The sequence below is a fragment of the Rhipicephalus microplus genome, chromosome X (assembly GCF_043290135.1).
Source record: "Rhipicephalus microplus isolate Deutch F79 chromosome X, USDA_Rmic, whole genome shotgun sequence".
NCBI lineage: Eukaryota > Metazoa > Arthropoda > Arachnida > Ixodida > Ixodidae > Rhipicephalus > Rhipicephalus microplus.
In genome coordinates, this window is record NC_134710.1 from 374,987,796 (window position 1) to 375,002,697 (window position 14,902).

Here is a 14,902-nt window from a genome sequence, read left to right on the forward strand (position 1 = left end):
CAGTACAAGGTGAAGTATTGAAGCAATAATGCGCGGTACAAGCAAGCGTACATTGCCATCGGGTGTCAGAAGATTGAGAATAACGATTTCATTTTTAAAGCCAGTCACCAACTACAAAAGGCACACACTTCACTGCGACTTTTCCATTATGGCCACGTAGTGGGTGCATAGCAAGTTCAAATATATTTCAGTGCTTGGAGTACGCACTATAGGGAAAGATATCGCTAAATTTTTACCAATGCATACATATATAGAGTTTTTGCTGCAGGGCTGCAGCGCAGATGCCCTATTCTAGCCACCGCGAGGTCTGCACTGCGCGTATACCAAGAGCTTTCATTGGCCTTCCTCTTTTTTTTTAATTGCTTCATAAGTCTTAGCGAGCGCACGTGTCATGTGCGCGTGGTGGCTTGTTCTGAAAGGCATTCCACCGTAGCTCGCTCGTCATCATGATGAAGCCTCCGCAGCAAGTCTTCGACCTGCATTTCTCAGCATATGCTTGTCGCGACTTTCGCCAGCTGACCTCAAGTACGACCGAGACCCCGTTGGCTGCCCCCTTACACGTAAAGCGTCGTGAAGACAGAAAACTGCGCATGTCTTCACCTCGGGGCACCGCCAAGCGGCACCGCGCTCGCATCGGACAGCACGACTGCGAAATCGCCACCTCGAAGCGCAGAGCACAGCGGCATGGCGAAGACCTGGTGTTTGTGTTTGAGAAGCGCCGCTTCGGACTCACGGGGTTCAGGCGAAATGCATGCGGCATCGTCATGCACAGCCGCGAGCTCATTCACAAAGCGCCTCCGCTCCGCACCTGTGCCTTCTTCGCAAAACGCCTTCCGTTCGGGTCCTGTTGTCTCGGCCGTCGTGCTACCATGGGGTTGTCGGCCAGGCAAGCGTTTTGTGCTCCTTCAAGGCCGGTACATGCGTTAAGCTTCAAGTTTTCGCCCTGAGCTACGCCATGCATCCGCGGCTACTCAGAGAGGACTTCAACGGCCAGCCTCGTGCTTTCATAGGCGGTTTCTTGCCGGTCAACATTATGACGCACAGCTCCCCCAGCTCCATGTGCGGCTGGCTTGCTACTATCATTCGAGTCGAGTAATCACATTTCTTGTTCTTCGAAGGGGGCCGTGAGATCCTGGACAACCATCTTGAAAAGGCACGGGCTTCAGGGTCGCCGTCAGTTACTTTTCGCTTCCTGATGGCTTCCTGCAGGACAGCAATGCGCCTTTCCAGGGTGTGTATAGCCAACGTGTGCAGGAGCTGCGCAAGGAACTCGAAGCATGGATTCGTCGTTTCCTTCGATATACTGACCGTTATACACGTAGGACCAACACGAGTGTGCATTATGATCTGCCGTACAGTAGCAAGTACTGCTTCGGAGAAGTGGTCTATATTTTGCTCATACTGGATTTATAAATAAACGATGATATTGCAGTCTCGCCTGATCACTTGTGAAGTTAAGCCTGATTAGAGTGTATAGTGGTTCCTCAAACAGCTGAAGAGCTCTTTGTTGTTTGAAGCATCCTTCATCTCCCACTCTCATTTCCCACGCTGTATTCATATTGGGCAGCAGGGCTGGCGTCCGGATTTTCATATTGTTGCTATGAATATCGACAATGAGAGTTCTCAGCTCGACGGAGGCAAGCGCGGTCGTGATTGAAAAAGGTGATTTTCTATGTATGGCGAACCGAAAAAGCATTGTGGTCAAGAAAGTCACCATTACCGTTGATGTGACTACAGCGCGTCGGGTAGCAGTGACATCACAATTAAATATCGATATTTTGTTATATTGTAAGGCATTTTTATATAGACACTCTGTTTAAAAAGGCTACCTTGTAAGGTATGTGCAGTGCCTTTTAGGTCAGCGATGAAGGCAACGTGGCCAATACACATGTGTGTAATGAATAAGTATACACTTATTTTAGGAACCAACAAGGACGGTTACTTCATCATGGATGAGTACATTCATTTTAGAAACCAACAAAGACGGTTACTTCATCGTACAGAGCAAAAGTAACTAACATTTAGAGCCCCCTTTGTAAGCGTTGGTTCTCTACGTGCGTGACCCTTCTTTTAATTTTTGTCTGCGGTAAATCAAGTCGCGCAATTAAAGGCGAACAATTGCCCATCGCACACTTTTAAGAGGAACACTTTAACGCGTGTACGTGGTTTTCAGGCGATTTGGAATTAATAATGTCCACGGGGGCCAATCGCAGAATTGTATTCCTTGAGCTCAATTACTTCAATGGGAGTGGAATACTTTCTCTATTTCTTTCACGAGAAAGAGAAGTATATGGCCGGCAATCAGCCCAAGTTTTTAAAAGTATGAAGCTAGTTACACGACAGCAAGAACTCAAATCACGTCGAGAAATAATGGAATCGCGCGACGTGAGACGTCGCACGATACCATCATTTGAGTGGCCGTATTGTTCTGTGGGTTTTTCACGCACTCACCTCTTTCAATCAGTTTGACAGACAGTTATTGATGCGGATTATACAACAGAAATATGCTACATCGGCTTATTCAATCATGCAAAGTACGCGTACATATGTAGACTTAGTACGTATATTGACGTATGACAGCGTGTGAAACATATCTATGAGTGATTTTGAAGTGGTCTCGGCAAGAGTATGCGCTTGAAAATACTAGATCGAGGTGATTCCGCAAACGATTACTGCGTGTTTCGAAGCATAAACGCACGCTGTTCTTAAAACCCATCTCTCAACGTTCCTTGCCCATGTCCACGTCTCGCTTCGTTCCCGGATATGCGTGAAATATCATCCATCCATTGACACAAAAAAGAATTCATGACACAAGAATTGAACAAGCGGCAGCAAAAACTTCACAAAATTTCACATGCTCCCCCCCCCCCCCCCCCCCCCCGATTACACTGCGCAGCAGGCATGCACCTTGAAGCAGCGAAGGGATAGGCCTCGAACCGGAAGTACCGTAGCAGAGGACGCGCCGTTTTGCTATCCACCTATAGTTCATGCAGTGGCTGACGACGATGAGGAATCATGCCAGAAGTGGGTATGCGCCACAATTAGTAGCTGAACAAAAACAAGCCTTTGGAATGGGTTGGAGCATTGGACGACCCACTCGTTACGTAATTCGCATTGTGCGACGACTGCTCGTTCTTCCATACCAGACCAACTGCAATTTCAGCCGGACTGGTATGCTGAGTTCATGAAGTGTGCTACTCAAATACCCCTTCAGAGTTTTGCTGTACGAGATTTACTTTGTAACATTCATTGTACATTTGTCGACTTAACCCTATGTATGTTGTACGCTATGTATACACGTACGCCGCCTTTGTATTAAGTACCATGTAAGAAAAAAAAACGTTGTGGCTCAGGCGTAGAATATTGTGCTGGCACCCTGCGGAACCACGTTCGACCTCCACAGTCTCCTTGATACTAGGACTTTTTTTTTTGTAATTTCTTGCGGTGTGTTTACTGAGACCGGCGGCGGCGACGGACACTTACGGTGCTGCGCGAGACCCGAGTTGTGATCTCATAACAGCTTTCGCTCTAAACAAATAAGAACAACGGGCCCGCAGTAACATTAAGGCGGCGGACACGGAATGGCGGAATGAATGCACTTGTCGGAACCATGGTCTTCAAAAGGGTTGCCATGCGGTTGCCAGCACAGCTGGTGCACTTTTCGCTACCGCACCCGCCAACCTAAATTCACGTGAATACAGCCTATAAACTTGGGGGGATATGCTTCAATGGCAGAGAGCTTTTCTGGTGAAATCAAAGTGTTCTATAGAGTCAGCTGGACTAGTGTAGGGGTTATACGGTGGCCGTCTGCTTCTCCGAAGGTGGCGGATTTGATCACGGGACGTGAAATAAAAAAGCCAGCGTCTTCTGCGACGCGCGGCTCACTATAATTCTACACAGTTATAGTTCACCATATCTAAGCAGAATTAGCACCTGCACCGCACGCAAGTGACGTCATCTAAATAAAACAATTTTAAGGCCATTCAAATGCACTAGTTATTACCTTTTAATGCGCCAAACCTACAAATATAATAAACAAGAACTGTTTGATGAGTCAGTTGACGTACATTTCTTAACTAAGGACATATCGTAAATATCACAAGACCAAGGGGCGCTGCGAAAGCTAACTGTGACAAAGATGGTAGCTGCAAAAGAAAAAAATCAAAGTTTCTCACTGTGATATGTGAATTACTGCTGACGGAAGTACTGCATTTTCTAGATTGTAATGTAAAAAGTTGTTGTCGTCAAAGCTGAGTGTATCCTTGCTGCCGAGCACCTCATTTGATCATCGCGAAGGGCAAGGACGACAATTGTATAAATGTTTTTGCACAGTTCGCGTGAATGTCCGGACGCTCATGAAGTCACAGTGCAGCAGCGAAGTGTTTTTACGAAACTGGGATCACCGAAGGACAGCGCTCCTGCAATGCAGACTTTATCGCAAAGTGCGAGCACGTATCGGCCGTTCTCATCTCTTGCTAGGTTAATGGTGCAGTGCTGTCCCAGGCCGCATGAATCATCAAAGCAAACTGTTGCGAATTGTTTTATATGTATCTGAGCCAACGCAGTCGACACTTGCCTTTGGGCATCAATTATAAAGTGCTGATCGCCTAGAGCATCAAGAATACAGGTCAGTATATTGAAGTGACTTAGTCTGCCGTGCAACTCAACATTCCTGACACGCATGCCGGAGAAACCAGCTGCATCTGAATTTCACGTGTTCTGCGGTGTCTCGCCAACAAAAAACATTCATTCACTAAGCAGCTCAGCACAGTAAATATAGCCAATTCTGCGAGGGTAATCAAACGTATAATATCAAAGGGCCTGTAGACTGGACCACCAGCCACGCCGCAGCGAGTCCGGCCAGCGCCTCCTCTGAATTGAGGAGGCGCTGGCCCGGTAAGATATGCCGTCAAGGACGCACACTGCAAGTCAGGTCATCGCGTGCCGATTTGGCGAAGTAATGTCCTATTCACATGATCCCAACGAAAAAGTGTACGATATCACTTCCGTGCGGCGCTGGAGCCATTTCTGTGCGGAGGTGGCTCGTGCACCAAGCGGCACAGCAGTTTCTACCAATAAAAAATGGGCATGGGAAATGAAATTCAAGTTCTAGTTCAATCGCAAGAAGAGACGTAGAAGAAAGAAGTGAAACAAACCCGAACACTTCCCATATAATAGTCTCAGAGAAAAAGGATGATAAGAAGCCTGAAAATACGTAAGAGGTTTAGGATGGTTGCAAGGGGGTGGGGCCCCCAAGATGTGGCCAGCGTCAGCACGGTAAGGGACAATCTTGGGTGGTTTCAACGACATTCTATCCGCACAAACTGCAGTGGCAAGCATTTTGTCATGCACACAGCCTCTCGTGGCCGCTTCAACAGAACCGATGAAGCGCCAAACCAGAGAGAATCTGCACCGCCACGGACCACCAAGATGACGGTGGGTGCCGCTGGCACACTAGAGGATGACGTCACTTGAAATCATTCTATGGGACCTACCCTTTGCTTTTAATGATGCCTTCAAGAACATCAATCGAAGTCCTGAGAGTAAAGACACCAGGATAAACGCATAAACAAAAGAGTGATATCTAAAATGAAAGCCTATAAACAAACTAAAAATAATGGGAATGCTGTTAAGTCAACAAAGTATTTCACACAGCATTGCCCTCTCAAAAAAAAAAACATGGCAGTGCAGCTGGATTGAGGAGCAAAAAATGCTGAAGCATTATACTAGTACAAAAGCTGGGACAGGACTGGCAACACAAGAAAGCACCAAGGTGTGGTGCAAAAGAAGAGTGAGCGCATAAAACCATAAAGAAAGGAAAGGTTGGCCAGCCAACTTTGCCTGTAAAACTAAAAATGAAATAATGCTAAAGCTAACTTAGGTATAAACGACAACACACACACGACTGTAAAACGGAAAGTTGTAATTAAAAAAAGAGAAACCAAGGCCTGAGTAACACAAAATCAGATGGACTTTTGTCACTGTTTTACCCCACAGCTTCGCTGTGCCCTGCAGGTGGATGACGTGGTGTTCGGATCGCCGAAACAGCTTCGTCTGCATTCTGCTTCTCGTTGCACCAACACTACTGTTCATAACGAGGTCTGTCCTGGCTCACGATAAAGCAGGCTTCGAGAGGGAACCATGCGAGGGCGCAGCCTCGACACGTGCGCTTGACCTTCAAGTCGCCGTGTGTGTTAAGCAGGCGGGTGGCATGTGGTTGCCGAAGAAGTTGCTTGGACTTTCCTCTCTTGCAGAAGCGTTAAAAAAAAGAAAAAGAATTGACGCTGCACAAGACACCCACGAACAATTACTGTTCAGGAAGTCTGCACAACACTTGCCAGCGGAGCACTGCTCAGCAACAACACGGGACATCAATAATGGAAACTTCAAAACATGCCACACACCAAAACTACACTCTGTTGCCATCCGAGGTGTCACTGGCCGTTGAACGCACCTCTTCCAATTGTGTGGTGATGCGCTCCAGCTCAGCCACTTGGGTGTTGGCGTAGTGGCAGTACATCATCTTTATGCCGCTTGCGATGGACCTTTTTATGAGGATGTTGTAGCAAAAAGCGTGCTTGTTGTACTTCTCGGCCCGCTTGTACAGGCGTCTAAGGTCGCGGATTTGCTGGTTGAGGAACCCTATCTGACGGTAAGTGTTGTCAAGTTTCTTCCGTATGGCCGCAGCTCGACCCTCCAGTGTCTCATCTTCGTTGGGCGATACATCGGTAACTACGACGCCACTGTTCCCACTGCTGCTGCACTCCCCATTTGGCACTGCCATGTTCTGCGCCGCCAGTGTGCTGCGCCGCTTACCTGAGCAGCCAAGAACAGGTAGCGGCCTTCAGCCAGCCACAGCGGCTGTGTTGAAATTTGTTCCAGCAAGAGGAGCTTGGCAGCTTCAGAGTCCTCCTTCCTCCGTTAGCTTCCCGGTCTTCGCTGTGTCAGACTGCGGTAAGCTAGTGGTTTGTCTGCAGGGATGGCAGCGCGTGCAGTACCGGAATGGACGCACCTGTACGCCACCTTGCATCCACTTCGAACGTAACGCAAAGAAGAAACCCCGTGTGTAAAAGGTTATTCTTGCTTTATTTATTTTTAAAAGACTATTTACAATTTCTTCTTTTTTTTCTTTGTACATAGGATGACAATCACTGTAAAGTTATCCTACATATGCTACAAGTTTTATTTTGCCAATCCCCCATACTGGGTATATGCCAGAGTTTACAGGTCACAAGCAAACAAACAAACAAAACAGGTTTACAGTGTCAATGCACGGTGCGGTAATCTACACACATTTTCAGAAAAGCTAAATATAGTACTAAAAAAGTTCCTCTATTCATTCTTTATGTATTTCAGCGTCCATCGCACGGTAGTATTATAATCCAATACGCTTCTATAATCCCCGATGACGATAAATAATGTCGCTCGTCGTGCTCTACGCATTTTGGAACATCCTCCGCACTCCCACAGTTGGCCGCCTCATGATGAACGATATCACAATTCCTATATAAGCACTAAACACACAATGTTCGTCACTAATAGTTTCAGGAGCAAGTCAATCCACGTGGAACAATCCGGGTTTACTCTATCGCCTGGTTTTCCAATGGTGCTTTCGACGCTTGTTCCATATCCATGCCTTTGAACGCGTCGCCTTCAGTGAACTTGTGCTCTTGATGATCAGATTTCGTTGGCAGAAACATGGGTTCATCTGCGAGGTTCTGGTGTAGCTCATTTTGAGAACCTTTGTTTTTGAATTTCTCGCTATGACTGTGGACACCTTGAAAGCATCATCCTTCTGCCTCCACCCTGGACTTGATTGCTTCATTCGCCGCTATGGTCCTGTCTTGATATTCTTAATCGGCAGTGAGGTAGCTTGTACGGTCCGCACTCTTCTCCCCCTTGATGTTGGCAGCTTACTCAAGGAGATCTTAGGACTAATACAGGCAGCAGACTCCTGCGCCCTCACAATTTTTCTCTTGCTTTTTTTCACTTGAATGCTTCTTGTCTGCTTCTGTCAGACGTGGATACGTGTGGCTGAGAGGACTGTACAACATCTGAATCTGTTGCCTTAGGCTTGCATCCATTCTCAATATCCCACGAATACCCTTTTAGATATATAAAGGCTTTTGTTTTTCGACCATAAAGCTTTCTTCCTCCACCATGTGCACTTGAGCTATTCTAACTGTCGTGTCGAATGCTTCATTGATAGCGTACGCTGACGGGAGTTCATAAGGCGTGTGCTAGTTCTTTGGAAGTAGTGGTTCTACGTGATCTTGAATGCTCGTTACGGTGGTGAAATCAGCTACCTTTTGGCTTCCAGCACGTTCAGCACTTTGTCGTGAGTCGGGGTCGTCTAGCTTCCTTAGAAAAAGATTGCTGTTGAACAAGCAGAGGCTGGATGGTGGTGCCACAGACAAAGAGTGCCACACAAGTCTGCGATCTTATATTCCACACTGACCTTGGCTAGAATGACCTGGTATTCATAAATCTCTGCTTCGTCCATCTCAGTTTCCAAGCGATTGATATGAACTGCGTCTTCTACTACCTTTTCGATTTCTTTAAGAAGTTTATAGTGCTCAGACGAAATTCGATAACTATTTCGTACCTCACTTACTGATGGACGTTCCGCGCGTATTAAACGTTCAATGTTGGCGATGCATTTCGTGACGGCCTTGCGCACATGACTCCCCCTCTCGTAGAGGGCATTCACGATGTGGTCCAGTTTTGTAAACGTGAGAAATCACTGGCCGGCCGCTTCACGAGGCGAATTTGGAGTCAACACGCACGACGTCAATGAAGAACCGCACAATGAAGTTCCGGGTGTCGTCGAGATGTTACGTCATACGATCTGGGTCGCTGCATGGCATACGATTAGGCCTCCTACATCAGCTTTACATATGGCGGCTTCACAAATTAAGCTCCTCGAGGCTACGACTGCGGTTGAAATTTGTGAAGTCACTCTGTTGACCTCTTCTTTATTTGGTTGGTTGGTTCCTCAACAACTTGGCGCAACCCAACTAGGGGGATCGGCATGAATCGGACGGTGCCTTGCTTTTAAAACTAATTCACTTATTGAATGGAAGGGTTGAATTCGTTAAGAATTACAGGTAATAATTGAAAGCTGAAGAATTTCAAAACAAACAAAAAACTTTGAAAAGGATGACATAAAAAACGCAAAGAAAACTGAAAAGAAAACGTCTACGCATAAAACAACTGAATTTAGCTACGTTTAGCAATCTATTCTTTTAGACTCTCGTAAGAAATTTGTAACAGCGGTAACAACCCTCCTTCTCTAATGCCCTCCTCTAATCCCCAATGATGATAATGTCACTCCTCGTCCTCTACGAAATTTGCAGAAAGTAACGCGTCTAAACAAGTAATCAGATTATTGGGTTGGGCGAACAAAAGGTAAACGGACAACTCGACAGCAGGGCCGCAGCCAGAAATTTTTTCTGGGGTGGGGGGGGGGGATTTTTTTTAGTTAACCTGACTGAAGAAGGGGACACAGGCATCAGCTTTTCTCTGTGACGTGACTATCGGCGATAGTTTGAGCAGATTGTGTACATGAATATCAAAGTCATAAAGCTCCCTCCTCCCCATGCGTATGCGTTCGAAGAGAGTAAGTAAAGGTAAAGTAATTGCAGTAGAATTCAGTAAACAGCAGGCACAGTGGCCGTTTGGACCAACGGTCTCTCGTCGCACCACTGAATGGACTAGACTTCGAAAACACATCATTGCCACGACCCGACCGATCAGAGAAGGCATCGTGAATCTCTGTTGAGCGTAGATGGCGTAGACTTCATCGGGGTGAAGTTCGTTTCAGAAGCCAAGGACGGCTCCGCTTACAACGTAAAATGAGAGGTATACGCAGCATGTTTTTCTACATTTATTATTACATTTTGGTTTAGCTTACTTTGCTGAGCCAATTTCTGACTATCGATGTTTGTGACTGCATGCCTGTAGATGGAGATGGCTTTTATGTTAAGATACATATATGTCAAGCAGGCCTGGTCGCTGTGATAGCTTCTAGTCAGCATTTTTTTACTTTACTGCGGGCATCCAAGCGAGCTTGCGATACGCAATAAGTAATTTTTTTTTTTTGCTACGTTATGCTGCACGTTGGCTACACAATTTCGCACGCGTTATTTTTCCGGCAGACTTTCTCGCTGCCTTGGGGGACATTACAGTTGCACTGTGACTTGATAGCAACGGATTGCTCCAATCGCAGAGGTTGTATTGTGAAATCTGCAAGGGCAAGTGTTGAGAAATTTTCACTTGGTCTGAATCGAAAATGCACCTGGGACCACACACTATAGCTACTCACACAAAAATAGCTTGTTCGCTACATATATGCTCAAAAAAACTTATATGAGCGCAAAAACGCGTAATGTCTTTTTTTTTTTCGTAGCTTTCGTCGCTATGCTCTCTATATAGCGGAAAACTACTCTCTATAAGGCTTCCGCTTTATAGGTTGCTTGAGCCTAGCTCTTTGGACCTGGCCACCGCTTTGATGCGTGCCGCCGACGTTAAAGCTGCAGTACTCTAGATGCGGGAGTCTGGCTTTAATGATGTACACGACGCCTCTGTAAAGGATTAAAGCCGCACATGTTGATATGAGGATGCTGCATGCGTGTCACAGGCAGGCAGCTTCATCCAAGTAACGTGCCAGTTGCTGGCGCAAAAGAGCACTTTAGGCTTTTAGTACTTGTGGCCTTTTCTGGACTATTTATTAGACCACTTCAATGAGTGCGATAAAAGGCATCGGCACACCTTGAAGATGCCTTCTTCGCTTCTGCCACAAAATATCCCCGAGTCTGCCAATCTTCCCAATGCCGAGGAGTTTAATGACGTGTACTCGAACATTATCTCAACTTCAGCATTTCAAGAAGACTTAGCAGTATAGGCTCCGAAATGAAAGCGAGAAAAGCGAGAAACATTGAGATTGTCTGCAATGCAAGCGGTTGTCAATCGCCAAGAAGTTTTTTTCCCAAACGTGCACCGTCTTCTAAAGATTCCGGCAACTATGCCGGTGAGTACAGCTGAAGCCGAACGCTTTTTTTCATCGCTGAGACGCTTAAAGATGTACCTGATAGCTACAAAAACAAATTAAACATTGTTTCGCATAGCCTTCTGAACATATACCGTGAAGTACAAGTTCGCCCAGAAGACATTCTCTCTGTTCTTTAAAGGAAACGTACAGACGGCTTCAGCCAAATGTATCAACCACGGGCGCCTGCTGAGAATCAAGAAAGAAAATTAACTGAAGTTGTTCTTCGATATAGATTTTCCGAACAGCCGTAAAAACATAGTTGTTAATGATCAATTGATGGGGTTTGACGTCCCAAAAGCACAATATGATTATGAGAGACGCCGTAGTGGACCCTCCGGAAATTCGCCACTTTGGGTTTTCAACATGCACCTAAATCAAAATGTACGAGCATCGACTATTTTCGCCTACACCAAAAATACGTACGACAGGGATTCGATCCAGTGACCTGTGGGTCAGAAATGGAGCACCGTAACCACTGAACAACTGCGGCGGGTGGAGTAAAAAACAAAGCTTTGGTAAAATCGCTCTGCGCTACTTTTTGTCCAGCTCTGAGGGCACAAGTTCAACTGATATATAAGGGCACAAGTTCAACTGATATGGGCACATTGCTGAAAATCACTTTGACACCGTGACAGAGTGATTCCGTTTTTTCCTGTTGCCTACTCCTTGCTATTTGGTGGCACTTTTCACTTGCAGATGTGGTTCACGGAAAGGTGTGAACAGCAATACAAAAACCCAAGCACGAAATAATTCTCGAAAATTTCGGGGAACATATGTGGCTGTGATCAGTGGTGCGCGTTTGAATATTGCGCGTTTCTGAGTGCCTTTGAAAAGTGCGTTACACTAAAAGAAGGAAGACACGCAGTGCACATGCTGACAGAAACCGGGTGTAGACGACGACGACAAACATCGGCACGAGGGTGCTACGTAAACAACATAAAAGAAATTGGCCCAATCCCCAGTAACCACGAAGATTTAGGGTGCCAATGGTTCGGCACCACGAAACTGCAGCATCACCAATGAGAATGAGACAAGTGGGTCAGATATGAAGGGATATCTGAGCCGAAGAAGAGCAGGGGAGTTGGAAGAGGACGTGTCGAGTGGTCTGGCGCGTTTCCGGGGTCTAGGAAGGAGGCGATTGCCGTCCCGGTTCGCAGGAAGGGCAAGCCCTGTCGGAACCGACCTCCTACCGGCCGGTCTCGCTTACGTGCAGTTGCTGGGAAAGTGATGGAGGTCATGGCCCGCAAGCGACTCGAATGAATAGCCGCTACCCTCAATTTAATTCCTAGCAGACGGGCAGAGCGGCTACCGCAGCCACCGGTCCACCGCGGATTCCATCTCCGACGTTGTCACCACCCTGGAGGATGCAAAGTTCCGCGGTGACGCCAGATACTTGAACGGTTCCCCTCTAAATCAAGAGTGCCTTTGATTGCCTGCCTCATGCGAACATTTTGGACGCTCTGCGTGCAATGGGTGTGTGCGGAAGGGTTCTTGAAATAAAATAAATAGAATTAATTATACAGAAAGAGAGAAAAAGAAGAAATAAAAAAAACGAAGCGAAAGAGAAAAAATAAAGATTAAGGAAGGCCGCCCAGCTTCACAGTTGGTTCAAGCCTTCCGCCACGCATGCAAGGTGCGCCGATTTTTATTTGTACAGCACTCGCCAGCAATTCCCGGGATATGCGATATTATACCACACAGCCGCGCCTTTGGATGTAAATACAGCGAAAATAACTTCCTGTGCTCGAAAATGCAGTTAAAGTATTTTCATGCTTTACAAACATACGCATCCTGTATACAGGCTTCACAATACAAGGTGAAATATTGAAGCAATAATGCGCGGTACAAGCAAGCGTACATTGACATCGGGCGTAAGAAGAATAAAAATAACGACTTCATGTTTAAAGCCGGCCGCCCACTTCAAAAGGCACACACTTCACTGCGACTATTCCATTATGGCCATGTAGTGGGTGCATAGCAAGTTCGAAAATATTTCAGTGCTTAGAATACGCACTAGCGAAATATATTGCTAAAATTTTACCAACGCATACATATATATTGAGTATTCGCTGCAGGGCTGCAGCGCACATGCCCTATTCTAGCCACCGCGAGGTCTGCGCTGCGCGTATACCAAGAGCTTTCATTGGTTTTCCTCTTTTTTTATTTGCTATACATAGGTCTTAGCGAGTGTACGTGTCATGTGCGCGAGGTGGCTCGTTCTGCAAGGCATTCCACGCTAGCTCGCTCGTCATCATGATGGAGCCTCCGCAGCAAGTCTTCGATCTGCATTTCTCGACGTATGCTTGTCGCGACTTTTGCCAGCTGACCACAAAAACGACCGAGACCCTGTTGGCTCCCCCCTTTCACGTAAAGCGTCATGAAGGCAGAAAATTACGCATGTCTTCACCTCGGGGCACCGCCAAGCGGCACCGCGCTCACATCGGACAGCACGACTGCGACATCACCACCTCGAAGCGCAGAACACAGCGAGATGGCGAAGACTTGGTGTTTGTGTTTGGGAAGCGCCGTTTTGGACTTGCGGGGCTCAGGCGAAATGCATGCGACATCGTCATGCACGGCCGCGAGCTCATTCACAAAGCGCCTCCTCTCCGCACCTGTGCCTTCTTCGCAAAACGCCTTCCGGTCGGGTCCTGCTGTCATTCTCGGCCATTGAGCTACCGAGGGTGTGTCGGCGAGGCAAGCGTTTTGTGCTCCTTCAAGGCCGGTACATGCGTTAAGCTTCAAGTTCTCAGCCTGAGCTACGCCATGCATCCGCGGCTACTCAGAGAGGACTTCAACGGCCAGCCTCGTGCTTTCGTGCGCGGTTTCTTGCCGGTCGACATTATGACGCACAGCGCCTCCAGCTCCATGTCCTCCAGGCACGAGCTTCAGGGTCACCGTCAGTGACGTATCGCTTCCTGGTGGCTTCCTGCAGGACAGCAATGCGCCTTTCCAGGGTGTGTATAGCCAACGTGTGCAGGAGCTGCTCAAGGAACTCGAAGCATGGATTTGCCATTTCCTTGGATATATTGAACGTTATATACGTATGACCAACACCAGTGTACATTATGATCCGCCGCACAGTAGCAAGTACTGCTTCGGAGAAGTTGTCTACATTTCGGTCATACTGGATTTATAAATAAACGATCATATTGCAGTCTCGGCCTGATCACTTGTTACGTCAAGGCTGATTAGTTTATATTGGTTCCCAAAACAGCTGAAGATCTCTTTCTTGTTCGGAGCATCCTTCATCTCTCACTCTCGACTCCCAAGCTGTATTTAAATCGGGCAGCACGGCTGGCGTCCAAATTCTGATATGGTTGCTATGAATATCGACAATGAGAGTTCTCAGCTCGAAGGAGGCAAGCGCGGTCGTGACTGAAGAAGGTGATTTTCTATGTATAGCGAACCGAAAAAGCATTGTGGTCAAGAAAGCCACCATTACCGTTGATGTGACTTCAGCGCGTCGGGTAGCAGTGACATCACAATTAAATATCGATATTTTGTAAAATTTAAGGCATTTTTCATATAGCCATTCTGTTTAGAAAGGCTACATTTAAGGTATGCGAGGTTCTTTTATGTCAGCGATGAAGGCAACGTGGGCAATACGTGTGTGTATTGAATAAGTACACTTAATCTTAAAAACAAACAAGGGCGGTTACTTCATCGTGGATAAGTACATTCATGGATAAGTACATTCATTTTAGAAACCAACAGTGACGGTTACTTTATCGTGGATAAGTGCATTGATGGATAAGTACATTCATTTTAGAAACCAACAAAGATATTTACTTCATCGTGGATAAGTACATTCATAGATAAGTACATTCATTCTAGAAACAAACAAGGACG

General features: G+C 46.5%; 2 protein-coding genes across 2 annotated transcripts in view; both read right to left on the reverse strand.

Annotated features, from left to right (window-relative positions):
• The window catches only part of LOC119186467 (nose resistant to fluoxetine protein 6), a 126,990-nt gene that overhangs the window by 51,966 nt on the left and 60,122 nt on the right, over window positions 1–14,902 (reverse strand). The window lies entirely within an intron of this gene.
• Window positions 6,201–7,113, reverse strand: LOC142777309 (uncharacterized). Its single transcript, XM_075881615.1, has one exon. It carries the CDS (start codon window positions 6,782–6,784, stop codon window positions 6,410–6,412), a length of 375 nt encoding a protein of 124 aa, XP_075737730.1. The 5' UTR covers window positions 6,785–7,113; the 3' UTR covers window positions 6,201–6,409.

Excerpts from the sequence above, each read along its gene's own strand:
- LOC142777309 (XM_075881615.1), bottom strand. The coding sequence starts at position 6,784 with ATGGCAGTGCCAAATGGGGAGTGCAGCAGCAGTGGGAACAGTGGCGTC.